Consider the following 23,284-nt stretch of genomic DNA (forward strand, 5'->3'; position numbering starts at 1 on the left):
TTTCATAACTATTTCAGTATTTCATGCTTCTTAACAGTTTTTGTTTGCTTTTTACAGTGATGCAGTACACTTAGGAGAGATTTTAACCAAGCAGTTCACAGCACTATGGAAACTGTCACATATAGCTTCAGACCTACTCTTCCGTGACTATAAGAGTTTTTAGGTCAAGGACGCCTCTAAGGTATTAAACTGTTACCACTGTGCAGGTATTATGCAGCCACTATTATGGCGTTTCGTGCATCCATACGTAGCATCTTAATATGTAAAACCAAGCTTTCCTTTGTTGTAAATGAAAAATAAAATAAAATTGAAAGCATTGCACTTGGGAGCCTTTAACTGTGGCTGCAACCGTGTTCTCTTTCTTGAACCTTAATTTGAAACAGATGAAAAAAATAATATTATTGTGCTCTTTTGTGCTTCTGTAGATCACCTCTGTAAATTTAGCACAGTAACAAGCCATAAAGTCTTCTATGGGTAGTTTGCCAAATGCTACCTTCTGTAGCAGAATTCATTAGCAATGAGCACTATTGGTTGTGAGTCGGGAGCAAAATAATTGGTGTTTTGGTTGGGGCAGAAGAGTATGAAATGGAGTGCTCTGCTTTAGTAGCTCTGTCCTCTGAGCTACTAGCCTCTCGCATGACTCTTTTTTTTCTGGGGGGGAGGAATTCTGCCACAAGAAGTTGAGGAGGCCTATCTGTTCTCCACTCCATTCACTAAGCCTGTGCATGAAGTATGTTCACTTGTATAGAAGGAGGGCCCAAACATTTGAATTGGGAATGGATTAGGAGTTGATCCCTGGGGAAGGAAAGAGGACTATATGAAGATGAAAGGTGAGGAATTCAGTGCCTTTAACACAAAGAGAAAAAAACATTAGGCTGAATAATAATTTATAGTATGAAGTCTCCATCTTCCCGTGTTTCAAATGTACACAGCATTTTTTGTGAGTTGCAACCATGTAAACAAAGCTAAACAAAACACCGAGGAAGACAAAAAAGAAACAAGGAGGAACGAGTAATTTTTAATATCCAGCAGCATGCTTCATATTCATAAATAACTGCATGTGCAGTTGCTTACTTGTTATATTCGATTATTTGAAAAGTGATAAAATGTTTTTGACAGGTGTACTCCAGACCCAATCCTATAGTCCTACAGAAAAAAATTCCCCCTGGAAAACAGTGGAAGTTTGACCTTTGCACTATAATCATAGCTGCATCTGCAAACCAAGACCTAACATAATAGTTCAAATGGCAAATAAATTCCTGCTGTTGAACTGCATATTGAATGAGATCAGATAGGTGTAATGTCCAATATAAGTATCCATTTTGATGCTGGGTATAGAAGCTGCAATCTTTCATTTTACTGCTAGGTTTTTAGTTCCTTAAAGTATTTGCAGTAGCTTTACAGCAAGAGTGTAAGGCTCTGTCTGCCTCAGCAGAAAATACAAACTATATATTGGAATTCTAGCTGCAATGGGGTGGTGACTCATGCCTAAGCAGAAGTTATTAAGCTTCTTTCATTTAAGTAAGGGAGAAGGTATAATGTCCTGCCTGTCACAGGAAACAATGTCCTTGAGTATATTTGACACAAAGTAAAGCTTTTCCAGGAGTTCCAGCGAGAACTGCTGTTCGTACATGTATCTTTAGTCAACAGAGGCTTAGCTTGTACACAACCTTGAATTGAAGAAAAAGTGTCGAAAAGATAACTATTTTTTATTGCATATAAGCCACGCACTCTGCATTGGTGTAGAGCAGTGTACAAGAAAGCATCTGCCTAGTAACTTCCCTCCAAACTGCTGAAAAGGAGAGTAGGATCAAATCCTTGAAGCGTTGTGTGTTTGCTCAGCTATATCTGTTGGGATTCTCTATTCACCTTCTGCCAGCAAGGTCAGCGTTTTACTCTGTCAAGTAAGCCGTATTCCTGTAGTCTCAGTCTTTAAAGGCTGCCTCGGGCAAAATTATCATTCTCAACAAACTGAGAGCCTGCCCAGTAGTTTTATTGGTATGACATGGAACAACAATAGTTTAGAAGATTAATTATATGGCATAGAAACTCTAGTGTATTGACCTGGTTGCTAATTGAATTATTGGACTCCATTCCCAGAGTCATGAAATTACTCCATTTTTCAGACTGTTAGATAATAGGTGAACTGGAAAAACCTCCAGCATTTCTTGCCAAGAGCAACGCCCTCCAAGTCAAAACCCATTCAGGTCCATGAGGACTTTGATATTAAAAGCAATATGAATGATCTAATAGGTGAAATGACTTTGGCAAAATGAAAAAAAAATAAATATATATATATATGAGACTGAAAAGCCTCTTTTTCTTTTCCATTACCCTGGGTGATTAAGATGACTGTATTGCCTATGATGAATTGAACTATAAGCATCTTTAGAAAGATTGTCAAGGAACTAACTATCAATCTTTCTGTCCCCATCCTGTAGCTTTTACTTATTTCATTACATAGTTTTTCTCCAGTGTAATATTTTCTGTTTCTTTCCTCTTTTCAGCAATCTCACATGAGCAGTGAAATCACTGTTCTTGAAATTAGCGAAGCTTTAATGATGTGTACAACTGCAGCATGAAAATAGTATTTATGATAACCAGAAATTAGGTCTGAACCATACATGTTCTATACAGTAACTTGGCCACGAAGATACTTTATTGAAGGATGCAGTAGCAAAACATTAAACCATTTAAATAAGCTATATGCAAACTTCTGACCGTGGGCCAATACTGCAATGAATTTGTGTGTAGAGCACCCTCTTCAGGAACAGCTAGTTAACACGGGCTGTGGACGGCAGAGCTTTTCTTTTTCTTTTCTCTCTCTCTGCCTCTCTCTTTACCCCTTTCCCCTCTCTCCCAGAAAAAGTTATGCCAACCTTATGCAAGTCTGAGTTTTGTGGTACCTTTTGCAATGTAGCACCCAGCTGGCCCTTCCCAGCAGAGCCAGGTGTAGGAAGTGATACACAATGCCATTGTCTCTTTGTCTTTTTTAACCAAATACCAGTTTGAAGGAACTTTACACATAACTTACTATTTTCCCATAGAAAACTAGATTTCTGCATTAAATTCATCAGAGTTTAAAATTTGGTGGTGAGCTGGAAGTGTCCTCATTTCCTCTTTCCCCTTGCAAAATGTTTTCCAGTGCCTGATTTAACGTCTAGATTTAGTGGCACCTTCAAAATTAATTATGTCTTCATGTACTTGTCACTGGTCCAATGCATAATCTTAAGAGTTCCTAGCATGAACATTTCTCTTTGCACATTTATATTCCTCAGAAGTAAACAGTTTACATTTTATTAGACCAGTTACCTGCAAGATGCCGAGTGCTCTCCTTTCCAGAGAAATGAAAGAAGGAATGGAAGCCTTCTGCTCTTTCTAGAGACCTTCAGGACATCTTAAAATATGGCCTGTCAACTTTCTTTGGTTTCTGTTGTGCAGAGGTCTACGCTTAGGTCAACTTCCCAGTGAAAAGTATTAACCTTTACTGAGTATGTTGAGATGACATTCTGTCCATCTCATGTTGACATGCAGACGTGCCAACACTAACAAATTATTTTCCAATGAGAGGTCTGCCTGTAACAAATGGGAGCACCTGATTAAACTGGACTTGCATCGTTTCTGAGTGCAGACAAGAGGCACTGCCAAGGTTACTGCGGTGTCTGGGGAGGCTCTCTCATCCGTGTTACAAAGCTGTAATCTTTTGGAAAGGCTGCTCCATGAATCCTGTCTCCTGCTGCTCTGGAGCTGGAAGCGCCGGCAGTGTTCTTGTGTCTCAGCACAGGTTACATGCAGCAGCCAACTCAAGCACCAGGACAGCTCTGCTACTACACAGAGTACCTGTGGAACAGATGAAGGCACGGATTGACTTCCAATGAACTGGAAGACCCACTGCTGAGGGGAAGTAAGCTGATCCAAAATGCATGGGTAGAGCAGATGTTCCTTGCTTAGCTGTGTTAAAAATGGGAAAGGATCCTGGGGCAGCACAGCTACAACACACTGGGCAGCTTGTTCCTCAAACCTGAGTGCAAGGCGCCCAGCTTGGAAGATGTTTATACTCATAATGCATAATTGTCAGGAATACTTACCTTGAGCACAGCATAAACCCCCCTGTCAGGCTATGACAGCTTGGTGCTGTAGTTTTGGCATATGTTAATTACAGGACTCATGTATGGATGTGCTTTCTGACTGAGGCTAAACACAGCACAATTTTACCTGTGTGTTGCCAAAAGTTTGGGCAGGATTGTGTAATGTATAAAGAAGCCTTTCCGAGCAATGCGAAGATTGCTTCTCAGTTAATTTGCAAGTCTTACATTTGTACTGGTTTAAGTATTCTCTTTAATTCATGCTCTGAATTTCAGGTGCAATTCCAGGGACAGGTGCATAAAATGAAGTTGCTGTCTCTCTGTGCTCTCTGGTAACTCTAACCCCACTAGGCAGGACAGGGCATGCATCGGACATGGTGTGTAATCTCTCAGTAGATAGGCTGATACCTGCTCAGTTGCATTGGTTATCTGAACTACTCAGTAATCTTCTTCATGGCATCCTTCCTGCTTCACTTCTGCAGCAACAGAGCTGGATGTTGTGCTTCCCTGGTGCCTTCAGGTAAAGAGTGTGACGGGAACTTTCTGTTTCCTTCCCAGGATCTAGGAGAGCTGCTGTGGTAGGAGCAGCGAGCTGTATCCAGCCAGCCACCAGAGTGAGAGATGTTTGGGGCTGTCATGAATGGAGGAGGAAATAGGAAAGAGGAACAGGGCATAACCAGAGAAACTGACAAAAAAGGCTGGTTGTTCTTTTAACTTGAGTTTCTCAAGTGTTCACCTTGAGACACAATGAGTAACGATGCTCATTGAGTTTGGCCAGCTCTGTAGCAGCACCAGCTGCTCCCAGGCAGCCTGCTAGCTACAATAACAGCAGTGCTTCATCCTGTTTTGCAACACTTCATTTGCAGCCATGTCTGAATTTTTCCTTTTCTGAAGGAGAGGTTTAATTGCAAAAATTTTACAGTTTTATTGCTGTACAGCCCTGACAAGTGAGACCCGTGGAAAATTTTCTATGCTGTTAGCAATAATAAAAATGCTGTGTTGTCTTCTTTGCCAATAATATATAGTTCATCAGGAGTAAATGCACCCTTCTGTTTCTGTTGAAGTCATGATTAGTGACCCACAAAACAGGATAGGACTGACATTGCCATTTCCATGCTGCTAAGAAAAAGAACAGGGCTGAAAGAATTGAAAAATGGCATGTTAAAAATAAGCAGCAATGGGATCTATAGGGGAATCTGTTTAAGTCAAGATAGCACTGGCAGTGAACTGGCATCATAATAGTAGTTTTGCTGAGTCTACACGTACTGTCCTGCAGTTGTGTTAACATGAGAAGTTTGGGAAATTATGCTCTCTAGAAAGTACTTTCGATGATACTACAGCATGAGACATGCTGCATTAGCAACAGGATCATTAGCACATCAGGAACTAATCTCATTCATCAAAAAATGTTTTCAGGAGATTTTTTTTTTTTAAATTGTTTTGTTGTTTAGTGTACTCGACACTGTTTATAGGGAATGCAGCCAGCTGTAGAGCTGGAGCCGGGTTTCCCACATTAGTCAAACTGGAATAACACTACGGAGAGGCAGCCCCCTGTGTCTTTGTGCCCGCTACTCTTTCATGGCTTCAGGTGTTAACATCATCTGAAAGAAAAAAATGCCTGTGACACTGCATGGAAAGGTCCCTGAGCAATCCCAAGCCCTGTCTTTGGTAGAAAAAGATCAAGCTCAGGAAGTGAACTTAGACATCACACAGTGCAGTAAGGTGTCATTGAACTACCAGGATGGCTCCAGCACCTTTCTGCTCGAGTCAGCTGAAAAGAGATGTATCTTTGGACAGCATTTTTCAGTGTCATAAGTAATTCACAAGCTCCCTCTGCTGGGCTTCCAAAATATGAGACTAGTGGCAAAGCTCCTGTTAGGTTTTTTGGCTGACCCAATTCTTTCAGCTTATTTTTGACACTTTTTATGGCATCAGAAGAAGCATATGATCAAATTCACGTACATGGCTTTTTAGAAGTTTGACATAGGTCTGATGGGCTGCATACATGCTCAAAAAATTTTACATGCATAGAAGAATCTAGTGGAGGGTTTCCCTGCCCACTTGGAGGGGAGGCAGGGGAAATTAGATGATCTTTAAGGCCCCTTCCAACCCAAACCATTCTGTGATTCTTTGAATAAGGCTTTTTCCATAATAGTGTAAGGGTACAAGTTACCTTCTAAAAGTACTGGTGCATCTCTAAGCACATAATGATACTTAGTATTCAGTAATGCCTTCTATGGCATACACACAAGAAAGAGCTCAAAGGAAATAAATAGAGATACAAGAATTTAAAGTTTACAGCCATCAAATATATTCAATACCGTGTGCAGTTGTATGCAATAGTTTTTTCAAAGGGCAAATCATGAGCCAAGGGGTTTGTATCAAGCATTCAGAAGAATGATGAGGCGCTGAAAATGTTATTATAATCAGCAGCAAGGAGAAGCTAGTTCTGCTGCTTCTTTCTGCCTACTCCCCAAGGTGAAGATTTCTGTCTGCAGTTTTTGAAGCACATTTGTAGGGCCTAGCACTGTCATAATCAATATATTAATAAATCTCTCTCAGTACTTTAAATGGAGTTGTGAAATTATTTACTTCCAACTAAAGAATCTCAGGTCGAGAAAGACCTCTAACAACAAAAAAGCTTGATGCTCTGTGATTGATCTAGACATAGCCCTTCCTTGCTGACTTGTAACAAGGATTTACTGAATAAAGAACCTGGCTTAAGTAATTCACATATTTGTGGAATGCCTTAATGGAAGAAGGCATATTGTCTGGAGCAACACAGGAGAAAAGCATTTCTGGCTGTAAGTAGGGCTCCAAGGCATTGACAATATAGTGTGAATACTAAGCGTCATAGCACTGCTTAACTATTGTGCTTAAAGTAAAAAGCGTGTGGGAATGCAGCTGTCACCAGTGTGAATGGAACAGGGTTTTTAACAGCACACAGCAGCGCCATGCAATGATGTAAAACAGAAAATAAAGAACTCCACCAACCCATTGATATGGAAATTGCAGAAGAAATGTAGAATACATATGGAAATATATTTCAAATTATGATCTAGTGAGGAAACTGAAATGAGCACTTCTGATGTGACAGGACAGGTTGTGATGTCTTTAAAAATATAAAAAGCGCTGAAACATTAAAGGACTAGCAATATATCTCTTAACATCAGTAGTCTTTTGACGGAGTACTGACGTAATAAAGAATAATTTTACCTACTCCATAGCAAGCTCATATTAAACGGCATCAAAGTTTATGAAAATATAGCTTGAGGTAGCTTGATATGTGTACGGGGTTTTGTTTGTTTGTTTTCTGGGCAACAGATTCTCATATTGGCTTTATTCTTCATTAAAGCACTGTACAGGTTTCTCCAGAGGATGTGATAGCAATATGCAACTTATCCTTTAAAGACCTTGGGACGATCAGTCTATTTCTTTGCTGTCTCTAATTAAACATACTGCTTCAGTAATTCCCAGGGGCAAGTAGGCATTGTGACTACGCTGAAATGAAAATGAACTTCATGGCATCACAGTTAAATCGTCTGTGGTTATGATTAGTGTATTCTTTGATTGCTGTTTTGGTGATATGTTTTTTGCTAGTTTTTAAAGATGCTGAGATGGAGCATACAGATACTGCCCACAGTTTTTATTTCTTGGCAAGATGAAAGATCTCTTGAGGATACAAAAAATATACAAATATATACTTTTAATACAAATTTTTGGTTGAAATAAAATGTAGCATGCCAATGAGGATCTTAAGGGTGGTATCAGATCATTAAACCTTTGGAAGGCCACTAATAATTATTATGAGAGTCTCATCTCAGTGAATCATTTTCTCGAATAAGGAGCAAATACAAATGTCTCATATTTAAGTATTTTGAAAACCAGCAGCCTTATTCGAACATGTGGATTGAGGTGCTTGGCTAGAAGTATTTGGAGTCAGCACAAAATTCTTCTTATTTAGCTCTTAGTACACATCTCCCACCTACCTCATGCGTACAGGCCACTCTGAGTGGCCAAAGAGAAGAAGGTTGCTTTCAAGATATACAGGTCATTTGCTTCTCCATTTTCTCTTCAGTACCGTGGATGTGCCTCAGGATGGGTTGATTTCTAACATCCATTCTAATCATGATTTTAAATATTAAGTTTTCATCTGGCTTTTCATGTTTGTTTGTTTGTTTGTTTCCATTCTCAAGTTGTTAGCTGACATAATTTCATTAACCCAGTCAAAAGGATATACTGTTTGTACACTTAGTGCTTAAGCATTCTGCTTCTTACTCTTAATTTACATTAGAAGATGGTGATGATACACATATTAGTAGCTGATACTTCTTTACACAGTGTCATGTAAGGCTGGATTTGGGTAGAAGTTGAATTCCATTTAAAAAATAAAATCAGCATTTTGAAATTGTCATTAATTCAATTTAAAAACTAAATGTGCCAAATATGAAAATAAGTTGATCAAAACATGGTTTATATTGAAATCCAGTTCATTTATTAAGTAAAGGAACCATTGCACATAGAAAATGAACTGATCTTGAGTTTTCTAATCAGCATGCATCTGCCTTCCAGCATTACAAAGAGGAGATCTTAACCTTTACTTTTATTCTTCAAGGGTTATGTTACTGATCCTGTACAAAGTAAAGGATTTGGAGAATTAGGTCCCAAGCTACAAGACTATAAATCAGAACCCTGGAGAGAGTGCAGTGTGTCTCTCTACGTCTGTGATCTTCTCATTTGCTTAGGATTTAAGCTGTTATTAAATTCAGTGAAGCTGAAACAATTAATCTTAAAATGACTGGAAATGAGTGAAGTCTCCAGATGTTAAGAGCTTATTTACTTCTGCTGCAGTTAAATGAAAGAACACTAATCAAGAGCAGAACTGGGTTGTTCTCCAGGTTGTACAAATTCGTTGGAGTAGCAGTAATAAAAAGCCTGGTTGTCAGGGAGTAAAGTAAGATGGACAAACAAGATTCTTCAGTGAATTTCTAAGTGACATTAACTATCTGTAGCATATCTTACTTGCCAAAGTGTATAGTTTATAACAAATGTTGCCTGCAAAATTACTGCAAATGGTATTTTTTAAACTTAAGTAATTGTAAGACCTCTGGTAATACAAATTACAAGAGCAAATGTGTACAGAAACATTTTAAATACATTATCTTGTTATTCCCGTTAGTTTTAGGATTTTTATCTATCTTGTCGAGGCTATCCTACAGCCTTTTTCTTTTATGTGTCTCACTTTGCTTGTTCTCCCTTTCTTTCCCGGTTCCCTTTTCACAAGTTGAAGTGTATTTTTGCAAAACACAGGTGACATACGGGCTTTCCCCTAAAGCTAAAATGCTGCTGAGCTGAGCTGAATTATTTCAACAACCTAGGTACTTACTGGTCAGTAATGTGCACAAGTGGCTGACGTGGAGAAACCTGCAAATGATTGCAGTGAAATATGTATCATTAGAGCTGCAGTTAAAAGCTGTAAAACAGATTCCTTACTGGATACTTCAGGTCAGCAACTTGAAAAAGTTCATGTCTGGTGGAACAGGATTTGTCAATCCTATTTCCTTTCAACACACCTAAAAGTGAGGTGTTAGTCAGTTCCTAGCACTCCATTAAAACAAAGGCAGCATTGACTCGTTCTTGATGACAAAGTCCTGTAAACATAGCTAGCCTCCCTTCATAGGAATCTCCCGCACTTCATTTTTGTTAGCATTTCTGTAAAGTTACAAGGGGTGATTCTTGAGTAAGATGTTTCTGAACCCACATAGGTAGTGTTGATTTTCAATAAAGTCTAATACCCTCTTCCTTGCTTACTCTTTTTTTTTTAATCTTGTTTGAAGAAAAATCTGCCTTGCTCAGTATGTCCCAATAAAGCCTGTAACATTTACTTCTTCTCTAGGTATGTTGTCTTTTTTCTTCCCATCTTGTCTCTTCCTCCAGTCTCACAGCTGTTGTTCTGCAGCTTGCCTGATACTTGCTGTCTGCTTTCATCAGGTTCAAGTATCTCTGGGAAAGAAAGGCTCTTAGTGGGCCTCTTTTCACCTCTGTGCACCTAAGATTTGACATTCACTTTCCTGAGATGGGATCAAACTCTGTTTTTGAGAAATATTATGTACATTTACTGTATTATGTAAGTAACTCTTAACAGGAATGTACACTACAGCATGTTCATAAGATTAAAGGCAGTACGTTGTCTTGTGCACCAGGAAAATAGCACAGTCCTGAAAAATGTCTGAAATACAAAATTATTATAATAGACTTGTTTGTTTGTTTGTTTTTGATGTGTCTGTTTAGGTGCTGACCCCAGCGCAAATAAAATCAATTTGCCTGGCCATATTGGAATCAGGAAAGCAGTATGCAGTGAAGAAGAGGAAACCATTCCCACTCATGTATTCCTACTATGGAACAGAGTATCTCGGTGAGTAAAACACACCAAATACTTCAAAGCAATGCAGTGTGTAGATACTGAGCCAGTAGATGAGTCAGAAATAAAATAAGTAAAATCTGTGGGATTTCTCCTGACTGAGCTGGGACCTTTTCCTTTCCTAAAAGTAGTGTTTCTAGCTGTGAAATGCTTATTCCTGTGTGTGAAAAAAAAAAAAAAGTTTAATTTTCATTATTCTAAAATAGGATAATTGAACCTTTATACTTTTCAGTCTGGTTCCAGTTTGGGTCTAGCTGTGACTGAGATTATTTCTCTGCGGGTACATTAACTGTTTTAACAAGGCACAATCAGCTCCAGTTAGAAAAAAAAAATGTAGCAGCAGATATTTGAACAGATAGCACAATAAGAGTGTCCTCAAGCCCAGGAGGGTGTCTAGCACTCCTGACCCCCAGCTCCTGTACTCCAGCACCAAATGCAGCTTCAGCCTAGTGTCACGGCTTGTATCAAGCTTCCTAAATCGGCTGTATGGGATTGAGGAGATGGAGGGAAGGACTGATTCTAGAGCTAGAGGGTACAAAAGGTGCCTATACAGCAACAGAACAGTTTCATTCCCTCCTTTCTGCCCTGGTGCGTTTGCCCTTGGCAGGTGGAGGCAGGGAGAGGTGCTGGTCCCCATGCATATGTGGAGAAGAATTCTGGAGAGAAGTGTCAGGGGAGGTACTTTGTAAGCTGATGCTGCCAGGCAGGGACTTGGGGAGCATTTCTGGTAATTGCCATGCAACTCAAGCATATGGTCACCATCATGAGCAGCTTAGCTGGAGCACCTCTGAAGCACTGATGAAAAGTTGTTGAGCATATCACTAGTGGTGTCCTCAAGGCGCTGTGCCGTAGTGCAGAAAACGAGACTGGTTTGCAGATATTAGTGAGTTCTTTGGCAGGGGAGCAGACAGAGGTGTCACAGAACAATACTGCTCCACAGACTCTGGCAGGTACAGACAGTTCTTGCGCTGAACTTCAGGTTTTAGCTGGATGATACTCTCAGTCAGTAACTGGAAATGCCTTTTTTGGCCCAGTTTCAATTTGGGTTCAAGAGAGACTTCAGAACAATGGTTCAGACTCAGCACTGTGTCAAGAAAAATGATATCTTGAAACAGTTTTCAGTTAATGTTCAGTTTAACTTCATGCACAGAATGTCAGTCATGCCAGAGAGAGAGCAGACAAAATCCATGCATATTTTTCCTTAGCTCGGAGAACTGGAAAAGACAGAAGCAGTAACAAATCATTGTGTCATGCACCTGAAATGCTTTAATTTAAAGCACTGTTGTAACGTGCATAAAGAAGACCAAAGAGCCATGCTCTGGACAAGGAAATCAGTCATGAAAGAAAGATCCAGGGGGATGGAGGTGGCACCTAAACCTACCCTCTCCTTTTGACTGTTGCTGTTCCTTGCAGGTGCAGCACATGGGCTTTCATCAATCCTTCAGATGTTACTTTCCTACTACGAGTACTTGCAGCCAGCAGATCAGGAGCTTGTGTGGCAGAGTGTTGATTTCCTCATGGACCAAGAGCAGAACAGCAACTGGCCTCCTGAACTGGGGGAGACGATCGAGAGGGAGAATGAGCTTGTCCACTGGTGTCATGGAGCTCCAGGTTCTTTCCCCATTGATGCTATGCATAGCCAGATTCTGATCACACTGTTTTTCCACATTAGGTGATGCCATGAAGAAGATAATCTCAGGTTAAATGTCACTGATTTTGGCATTTTATGAGATGGAGGTGAACTATTTAATCTTTTTTCTTGCAGTTAATAGTGTTTTAATTATTGCCCAAGCAGCTGGAAGGGTAGGCGTGCATCCTACTTTAGTTTATAAATGTATGTGATCGTAGCTGAAAAAGTTCTAGGGATCTGGTTGTAATGCTGAGCACTGACATGCAGAAAAAGGCCTGATCCATTAAGACTTAGTTTGGGTTCGTGAGTTAAGGCTGATCAGAATCCAGTCTTATACCCTATCAAGTTTGGCAAGTAATGCTGTATGTAGAAATTGCTCTTTTAACCCCAGGCAGAATTTTGTTGCTGACCAGTCCTATTGGTTTTGTAACATGAACATAGGTTACAGAGAAGCTGACTTCTGTTCAAGAATGGCCTTAAGCATTGAGGCACTGCTTTTAAAAGTTTCTGTTTAAATTACAAAAAGTACATCATAATTAATATCCCTCAAATGTGCTTTCTGCTGATGCATTATATTTTTATTGGTATGATTAAGGAACAAGCTTCTTGCTCTTGCACTCTAATGAAAACGTTTTTTTTTTTAAGACGAAAAAAGTGACTTCTATGGTGTGGCTGGCCTAGTGATGAAATCTGAGAGGAAATGCCCTCTTTGTTTCAGTTTCTTGAGACTTTGATGTGGGTTTAACTATTAGTGGAAACGTAGTGAGACTCAGCCAAGGTGACAAAATCCCAAAGGGCATAAAGAAGTTAATTTAGAAAACATTTAGAGACATCTAAATTCATTAATTGCTATTGTTCTTTCCCAGAAATTCCTTCATCCCATCACTCTTCGTGCGTAATAAAGCTCATATAGCTTACAAGTAGCTTTTTAGCTACTTCAGTGTATTTCATATTCAGACCCCAAATGAGCTATTCAAAATATTCCTTCAGGTGCTTGATTTGGTTATATGTCATATGCATTCTTTTAGGGTTACCATGAACTAAACAGTGCAATGCTCTGTTGAAGATTATGATTAAATTATTTGAATCCCTCAAAAAATAAGCTGAACAGCATTTTTTTACAGAAGTTTGTATTCATAACTGTTCATAACCAGAGTAAAGCAACGTGTGCCCTACTGAAGAGAAGACAAGATTATTTTCTCAAGAAAAATGGTATCTGTTGCTAATGCAAGAAACTATATTGCCTGTCCTGCCCATCCTTGTTTTTCTGTCACTGTAAACCGATGAGGTGAATGGGGATTTGAAATGGGTAAAAGGCAGTGGTAAGAGTTTATTGTTTTCAAGACAGAAGTGTGACTACTGTTTTAAACTGCTGAAGGACTGGGAATATTAGAGGGAAACCTGAAATTAAGTACAGCATTGAAAAGACTGAAAGCGGTGTTTTCACACAGAGTGCGAAAGTGCATCTTACCTTGTGCTTTTTAGTGTAGCAGATACTCTCCCCTCCACATGTAGACATGTAACATTGACGTGTGTAGAGCATGAGACTGCAGGTGTATTGCATGTCAATCTACTACGTATTCATGCGTTATCTTTGTTTTATTACATGTACTATTCATAACAAGACTATTTTCATTGCTGTTTCCCTAGGCATTGCGTATCTGTTTGCCAAAGCTTATCTGGTTTCCAAGAAGCCTCAGTATCTGGACACTTGTATCCGCTGCGGAGAGCTAACCTGGCAGAAAGGCCTGCTGAAGAAGGGACCTGGCATATGCCACGGAGTGGCTGGTAGTGCTTACGTGTTCCTGCTGCTCTATAGGCTCACTGGGAACTCAAAATACATCTACAGGGCACAAAGGTTAGCATTCCTACCCGTCTGGATTTAAGGTAGCACCAGACAGCCTCAAAAACTGAATTTAAAGCTGCTCAGGGGCTGCTGTCCCAGCCTTCTGGTGTACTGGGAGCGTTGGGGTGCAGGCCAGCCTGCCTGTGGCGGCAGAGGTGACGGCATTCACTTGCCTTCCTCCCTGCCCACAGCCCTGCAGAGGGAAAAGAAGGAATGGCCCATGGCCAGGCCTCGGCCTGACCTGAGGTCAGAAACCTGCCAAGCTGCGTACACAAGGCCAGCAGCAGGGTAGGATGAGATACTGTTCATCGTATCGATTTGTTCTGGTTTTCAGAGCATTTCACGCTATCCCTGACCACTAAAAGTGGAAAAGAAGTGCAAGACCTGCTGTGCTGTGTATTTTACATTTTTTTTTATTCACCATGCCCAGTTTGACATTGTCCTATCCAGCTTACCTGGTGGAGTCAAACCCAATTTGGTTGATGCAGGAAAGTACAGCCCAATGAGAATTGTCGTAGTGCTGCAGTTATCTTTGATTTATATTTCTGTCATTTATTATACATTTAATATGATAATATTCTGTGTTTGTTACTGTTTTCTTTAATGCGAAGAAGTAGTTTGGTAATTATGGTGACTTATTTTCAGCCATGTTCTTGGAAGTTTGTTATTTCAGCTTTATATAATTTGTTGTGTCGATTCAAAACATTGCTTGAGTCTTGCTGAAAAAACAATCGATATAAAAGTTATGAAAAAGTATTTGCTTAATGATATACATTATAGAAATCAGAACAATGCGTAGCTCTTGAAGCACAGCACATGCAGAGATCACAAAGGCTTGAGTCTTCTAAATCTAATGGACCTGGCTTTAGAGTGGAAATCAAATAGTGTAAAAATTGAAGATATTGAAGATAAGGTTAAATAACGAACCTTTTACTCTTTTAATTGTTGAACATTATTAAAAAGATGCTTTCAAGCAACAAGGAAGTAGATATACAGGGACATCAAATAATAACAAATTCTTTTTTTTTTTTTTTTTTCTGTTTCTTAGGTTCGCAGAGTTCTTATTTACAGAAGAATTTAAGGCTGGTTCCCGGGCATTAGAAAGTGTATATAGTCTGTATGAAGGCTTCTCGGGAACCGTGTGTTTCCTGACTGACTTGCTGCAACCCAACCAAGCTGAGTTTCCTCTCTTCAGTGTCTTTGTCTAGAGAATAGCATTCTTCTGGGCCGCATCCCATTGGCAACGGGAGAGGGCACCTGCAGTTTCACTTATGTGTCGGGAGAGGTTATTTACAAAAAACAAGCCAGTGGTACCACTAATGCTAGCCTTAATGTAGCTGGGAGTCAGGTGAAGGAGTAAATACTCTGGGGCTTTGGGAGGGAAGCATGTGACCAAAAAAATGGGTCAGTAAAAAAGGGGGGAAGTGACTAAATCTGACAGGGGTAGATATTTATCTGTAATAAGAAGTAAAATCTAATTATTCAAGTGAGAGAGAAAGGGGCATTATCAAACTTTTAATTTGGTGGTTACACAGGAGAATAGAAAAGGCAAGGTAGAATTACAGGGACATGCAAAGAAGGAAGAAAATGATACATCCAGAATGTTTTAAAAAGAGACCTGTAAAAGCAAGTCTTCTGCAGCGATGCACTTAACGGGTAGGGTGTTGTAGATATGTCACTACACTGCACAAAGGCAAAATCTGGGATTTTCTACCTAAACCACGTTTACTAGTACTAGTACCATGTATTAGAAATACCTGTATCTTGGAGCTCTTTCATCATCATATGCATATAATGATAGTTATGTAGGTAGCTACATATTCAGCTGGCAGTTTCACAGGTTCATTTCAGTGAGTGGGGTCTCACGTATGTAAATCAGGACTGAATTTGACCATTCTTTTCAGAGCACAGTCTGTGGTAGGGAGCTGGTCTCCTTTACTGATTTATCGTAACAGTGTCACTCATCAATACCTTCCCTTTCACAGGGAAGATGAGTGGAGCCGTGGAGGAGATTTAGATGAAGAAGTTAAATAGCAAAGACACAGCAGGCAGGTGCTTTCTTCACAGTACAGCATTGCTAGATAGGTATTGTTCAGTGATACAAAAGCTTCCTTTAAAAATTAATTACCTATAGCAACACTTCTGAACTAAGACATACATAGTTCAGAGAATGGAAAAACTATTTTCCTGATGAATCGTTCATTAAAGACCCTGCAAACTGAATGCAAACCCTTGGTGGCATACTGAGCTTAAGAAAAAAATGATAACAAAACTGCTTCTTCTCCTGGTTAACAGAATAATATATATGCCCAAATTATTTCTATAGAAATAATGATTTCCTCAACACTAGTTGCACTAGCACTTAAGGTTGCAATTATATCCAGTTTTATACATATTATATATATATATTATGATAATTAAAAACTAAAGAAAATATGTAATTTGTACTAAAAATATAAAGCCAATACCTATATTTAAATATTTTTATTTATTTTTATTTATATGGGAGTAATGTAATGCAATTACCTTTTACAGATAGATTGGGAAGGCCAGTACGTCAAAGATTGCAGTTAGAGTGAAAAAAAACTGACCTCTGTGCACTGCCAAGCATTGCAGTCTCTCTTCCTGCATTCTTAACTGAGGGAGATTACAATTTCTTTATTTTTTATGCCTAATGGATTAAAGTTCCCATTTGATTTCAGTGGGCCTTGGTCAGGCTATAGCATGGAGCCAAGTCTTGCAATCCTTCCATATTTTAATATTGTAATCCTATTTTTCCTCATGCCACTCTTACTTTAACTTGATGACTTGCATTATTATGAGCTGCAGATTAGGATTTCTGCTATTTGTCTTGCACTGTGCAGCTCTAATTAATTATTTAAACATAGAAGTAACCATATTTCACTGGTGACTAAAGCAATGTAGTTCTGTATCTGCTTAGCAAGTATTTGGGAATCTTCTGATGAATGTTAAAATTCAATATACATTTGTTACAGGTTTATTTGTGGGATAAAGGGTCTTTTAAGGAAGCCATTACTGTCACTTCATCACTGTGAGCAGTGAGATGTGTACAATTTTTGTGTACAGTTGTTTCATAGAGAGGTACACATGTGAGGCTAAATCCAGAAGGGAATGGGAAGTCCATGTGCTCTGCCCAGCCATGTTTAAAAGCACCTGTTAAATCAGAGCAAAGTCCATTTTCAGCAGTGCAGATCCTGAGCCCATTGGGATTCTCCTCTAGTTGCTTACTGTAATGCATAGGGATAATCTATTTCATAACCGGAACCTTTTTACACAAAAGATGAAGGAAGGTAACATGTGGCCTATCCACTTTTTCCCCATGACCAACAACATGTCAGTCTCAATTTGTATTGCAGGGTAGTGGCACTCAGCTAAAATGTGTAAGTAACATTTGTGTCAGAGCATTTAGACAGCTATTGCAATTGCATTTTATCTTATCGTAAGACAGAGAAATAAATGGGTTCTGCCACAGTCTGGCACAGGCTGTTGCAATCCTACATTTATTGCCAATTATTTTATTTATAGATGCAAACAAAAAACAAACAAACAAAACAAAACAAAAAAAGAAGCCTAGTGTTCGGATAACTACACAGTCAAAAAAAAAAAAAAAACACAAAGAAACAAACAAAAATTAAGCCTTAACAGAATCTATGCCTATCAACAGAGTAATCATGACCTTTCGATTTTCCCAGCACGCACTTTTTAATTTTCACTATGCCAAAGCATTTAATTTCATCCATTTACTTGTTTATTTGTCAGGAGATGCTTGAAGGAGAAAACCTTTGCCAAAACCTCAGTAAGTCTAGAGCACAATAAATAAATATAGTAGTTTAGACCCTGAGCAGGTCATGAATGCTGATATTGTAACATACACCACATATATGTTAAAATTTACCACAACAGTAGTAGATAAAATCGCCCCATTTTATTATGCTTAACTTCCTACCGTCGTTTATCTTTTAATATAACTCTATAATAATCTAAATCTATCTGAAGAATTCAGTGCCAGTTTTCTGGTGCTCCCTCCACCCCACCCCACGTCTCTTTGTAGATTTCATTTCTTCTGATTTAGTTTCAGAGAAGGTTCAGATCTGCTCTGTGTTGCTTTCTGCAGCACCAGCAAAACAATCTTCTGTGTCTGCAACCCTTCTCCACATATGAAGCCATGTGTTTGGCTTCATTTGATACTAATCCTATGAGAAAGAAAATGCTCACTTGATAGGTTCAGCAATGAGAAAACCCATGCAACCACCCAGTTTTCAAAATCTAGGTCCCATCTCTCTCTCTGCAAGTTCCACAAGTTCAGCACTGAGGTCACCAAGAGCAACACACAAAGTGTATTTACTAAAACTTAAGAAATAAATCATAGTAACATAGACATCCAGTCTCATAGGATACATTGTGTAAAATCTTGGAATATAGTGACTCATCTGTCACATTGTATGTGTCAGTTTGAGCTCATTCTTACAGCTTTGTTGCTTTTCTTATCTGATGCAATTGGACTAAGGTATGCGCTGTAGTCACAGCTTCTGAACAATGTCAGTATACCCTAGGGCTCTTCTGAAAATACCACTCGTTAAATGGGCACGGTTTTCCATCTTTTTCCTACTTCTAATCTTCTAATTGCTATTTTTCCTTCTTACTATTTTACACAACCTTTATTTGCTGCATTAAATGCGTGGACAATTAAATTTGCAACCTTTATTTGCTGCATTAAATGCATGGACAGGACAGCAACCTGAGTAGAGCCATTGGCACTTTTTGGTGTGATAAAAAATAAGGTCCTTTGTGTTCCTTTTGTACTGCTCGGGGAAATCAATTGCGTGTCCTTCGCTAGATATTCTCAGCTGGATGCTGCTTCCTCCTGCTCCAAAACCAAGCCTAATAGACTGAAAAATTGTATTTCTGAACAGATTGTGCCATGGTGCTGTGACAAAAGACTGTGATACCAGAAACTTGAGAAGCCTCTTTTAAAAGTGTAAAACACAAGTTACTGAGTCACGTTTGCACATTAGTCTCTCTACTGTGTTATGTTTCTAAAGCGTAGGCAATAGGAATTTAAGTGATATAATAGTATTTCTGATTATGCAGTTAAAGCAAAAGGGATGCATTGTGCTGGTATTGGTGCTTATTTGTGATGTACCTGTGTTTGTGTGGTGCTGTTTGTGAGTAAAGCTGTAGATTACAAAGCAGTTTAAGGACCTATGTGCTATCCATGACTTTTGGTAGGTCATCCGTAGATTACTGTCATAGAATAATTTTGAGGGAAACTAGATCTGTGATGTCAAGATTTAGTGATTTTAGCATTCATAGAGCCACATGCAATCCGTTTCAGCAACAGTACGGTTCTAATGCACACATCTTATTTTTTCCCTGCCATTTACAACTTCCCAGCATGATAATGATTTTGTTTTGTGCCACTGCTTTCAATATCTGCTTTGTTTGCACCGTTGTTTCCTTCGGTTTCCCTGCCTTTCTTTCCCAGTCTATGGAAAGACTTCTAACTTTGGAAGGCTAAACAAGCAGCCTGGGTCTTTTATTCTTGAAAATAAGATCAATTGATTTTTGCCGAAGAGGAGTGTTCCACTTATTTGCATTACATTATTTTTACGCTCCCAGGTGGTCTCTTCTCACTGGCTTGGCCGTTTCCCAACTGCTAAGGAAAAAACATTATATTGTAAAATAACTGTAACCGATGATATGCATCATTAAATAAAACAAAAGGGGAAGACTTGCTAGGCAACACATTCACTTATCTAGGATCTCAATCAGAAATAAGGGAACTAACCAAACCTCCCCAAATACGCATTGAAATAGTTCTAGGAATTATGCACAAGTGAATGCAAGTGAAGTGGTCACCCTCATTGCCACTCGGTGAAATTAAGTAATGCCACTCTGGTGTTCTAATAATAATTACATGGACATTAAGTGAGCATGATAACATTGATTTTTTTTTAATCCCATGGAAAAAAAATAAATGTAGGTATCTGATATATTCAAAAATGTACAGGTGCAATGTGTACAAATGGAAACTTTCATGATCAATCAGTTTTTTGTATGTGAAGCATTACCTGCATATACAGTTATAGCATCTACCAAGATACTGCATGTTTTATGCAAACAGCAAACTATTTTAGCATATGCATGCATTTTGAGAATATAACCTTGTTATTTGTCTTGAAATTTTGTCCTATAAGATCCATGGACAGAGTGTATCTCAAAGGTCTGCCAAATAAATCTCAGGTGCAGTAATTTCCTACATACATTGAATATTCACTGACATGAGTGCATGTTCTAATCTGTAGGAAAAACTAGTATATCAGGAGTAAGAATTGCTCTGTGGATTTTAAAGAGTAATCTTCCTGTGAAAAATTACACAGATGAGCAATTGTTGTCTAACAGCACAGTTCAGATTGCTCTGAGTTTATACAGAGATGTCCTGGATTAAGTAGGAAACGGCGTAAAACTAAATTAAAAATAAATAAGAAAATGACCAAAAATCACATTACTGACAGAATGACATACTTCAAAGCCATAACCCAAAAATGCTCAGGGTCCACAAAACAATACAGCAGTTTAGGGATGTGAATAGGCATTTTCCAAGAGAATAGCACAGTTTGCTGTGGTACAGTATGCGCTGTACTTAACAGGTTATAGCTGCCTTGAACTCTTCATTGTCATTACAGCAAAGTCATCATATGCTGAGAAAAAAAATCTGCCTAAGAAGGAATTGCCTGTAGCTGAACCTACTGCCTACCCCTATCATTTAATGGAATAAAAGGGATGTACATTATCAATGCTTACAAAGTGAAAAAAAAAAAAAGCCAACATGCACAAACTTTTTGACCTGTCTTTCACCTAATAAATTTTCTGATATATTTATACTGTCAGTGATGTCACTGTTAGTCCTGTACTCTGTATATTTAAAACTTTACATCACGCTCTGGAAAAAAAAAAAAAAAACAGTTAATCCATAAACAGCAATCTGTTTGAAAATACATACAGCTGCATTTATGTTTAACATGTACAAGGAGGGTCCCTTGGCTTTGTTCAGTGCATGACCCAATAAGAAGGTGAAGGCATTTAGGTCAAGCGCAGCAATACCAACTAAAATGGCAGAAAAATCATTAAAAACTTATTTTGACAAGTGGTAAAATGATATTTGAATTAAAGATCTTTTGTAATGCAGTGATATTCATCAACAATACTGCATGATTATACATACCCAGGTTAGATGGGGCTTTGAGCAACCTGGTGTGATGGGCGGCGTCCCTGCCTGTGGCAGGGGGGTTGGAATTAGATGATCTTTGAGAGGTCCCTTCCAACCCAAACCATTCTGTGATTCTATGATTCACACATACTACCAGAAGTCCCGAAGTTAATGATAATCTGTAATGAACAGAAAACAAATCTTATTCAAATATTTATTCCTACTTCATACCGAAGAGAAAGGCTGTCTGACCTGAAACTGGGCTCTGTTTTTGTCTTCATTACCATGACCACACAAGAGAAGAAATATTTCTAACAGTCTAATTTTGCTAATGTTTTGGCCTCATGCTTTCATTTTCAAGGCAAGATATGCCACCCACTGATGTCAATGGTGAACCTCCACTTGATTTCAGGCATGCAAGGTTAGGGCCTTCCACATGTGTGAAACTGGGGCAGAACTGCATCATTCTGGGTCCCAAACCTGCAGGCTTTTCTCAACATGAATCCTTGGTATTAGCGAGACTTGTTCGTACAGTAAGAGGAAAGCACGCGTGCTTGTATATGCGGGGCCCTATCTGATAGCAGTTTTACACCCATTTTTACTCAGTATGTCTGCAATATGCATGAAAGCCAATACCAATTAGAAGTGCAGGGAACTAAATGGCATTACCAATAAAGGGTGTAATTTCACATCTAGTTTGTGTTGGCAACACTTGAATATTCAGTATATTCCAACATAGTGTTGATTTGAGTACATGCTGCACCCTAGATTCATGTCTCAGTGTAATAGCCATCCGCAGCCATACTGTGGTACAGTCCCTTTAGAATCAAGGTGATTTGATTCTTTAGAAATGCACCTTATTGTTTAAAAGCAGGACCCCTGCTCTTCTGATGTTTTAAACACTGTGATCTTTCAGAATGTGTTTATTGTATTAGTTTTGTATTGTAGATTATGATAGAAAATAGATTTTATAGCTTTTTAAAAGCAGAGATAATACTAAGCTTCATAGTGGCAGAACAAACTGTGTATATCCGTAATATTAATATTAAAGCTGTGACTATATTTTGCCTTAAATAAAAGCCCAACTTTGAACAGTATGATTTTGTGTTGCATTGGTTAATTCCTCATCTTCCGGTCAATTCCTTATCTTCTTTATCACCGGCAGCTTTCCTTTCTGGAGCAGTGACTCAGGCATCCAGGGCTTTCAGCAGTACTGTGTTATCAGAGGTAAGAATCATTTCTGTGAGAATTAGGCAAAACATCCAGGCTGCATTTAGTGATTCAGCAGAACTGTCCCATGGTCGTGTCACAGGAGGTAACAGAAGACAGGCTGCTTTCGGGCTGTGGGTTGAAGCTTGCCGCTCGGCTGTTTATTTTCACCCTGCTTCGATCCCAGTAAAAGCCCTCCATTCCCAGTACCAGAGCACCACAACGACCTAGGTGCACCCAGAGCAAGGTTTCCCCTTTGGCATCATCAGCTGAGCTCAGCTAGAGGTGAGTGATGGGACTCGTGATTTGCCAGTGCAAAGGCAGTCAAGAAACATCCCAAACAAAGTGTTATTGGCACTTTTTCTATAAATCTGGTGACAACCTAAGTAGCATTACAGCCTATTAGCTGGCATGCAGAAGTAGCTATTAGTGCTGTGCCATTAATCGGCTAAAAGGATCCCAGACTCCACATCTTCGCCTTTCCAGCGTACTCCTAATAGGTCTCTGGTTCCTAGCTGATCTGCTCGGGCAGGTCTGCAGCTACCTGGGCACCAGCCAGGAGAAAGAGGAGCTCGGAGGGGAGAGCCGGGTGGGCATGGACCAAGGGTCTGCACTGAGAGGCAGCGACTGAAGACCCCTCCTCGGCACTGTGTGCAGGCCCGAGCTGATGCCCCAGGTGTTTATAATCAGGGTGTTTCATCTCTCCAGGGGTGTTATGGAGAGCCTGCAAAGGCCAGCCTTGCCCCTTGGGCTACTCCTTTTGCCACCCGCAGGGTGCCCTGAGCCACATCCCGAGCTCCGCAGGGGAGAGGGACGGGCAGGGATCGTCTCCTGCCCCCTGAGGAGAAAGGGGAGAGGCTGT

At 39.4% G+C, this 23,284-nt stretch overlaps 1 protein-coding gene across 1 annotated transcript in view; it reads left to right on the forward strand.

Moving 5' to 3' along the window:
• Nucleotides 1–22,297, forward strand: part of LANCL3 (LanC like family member 3) — a 36,725-nt gene extending 14,428 nt beyond the window's left edge. The window contains exons 2-5 of the mRNA XM_082766758.1: nt 10,377–10,500; nt 11,920–12,117; nt 13,787–13,994; nt 15,031–22,297. Coding sequence (XP_082622884.1) covers nt 10,377–10,500; nt 11,920–12,117; nt 13,787–13,994; nt 15,031–15,190 — 690 coding nt within the window. The 3' untranslated portion in view covers nt 15,191–22,297. The remainder of the gene's footprint in view (nt 1–10,376; nt 10,501–11,919; nt 12,118–13,786; nt 13,995–15,030) is intronic.
• The last annotated feature ends 987 nt before the right edge of the window (nt 22,298–23,284 follow it).

Source organism: Aythya marila (assembly GCF_965140915.1).
Source record: "Aythya marila genome assembly, chromosome: 1".
NCBI classification, from domain to species: Eukaryota; Metazoa; Chordata; class Aves; order Anseriformes; family Anatidae; genus Aythya; species Aythya marila.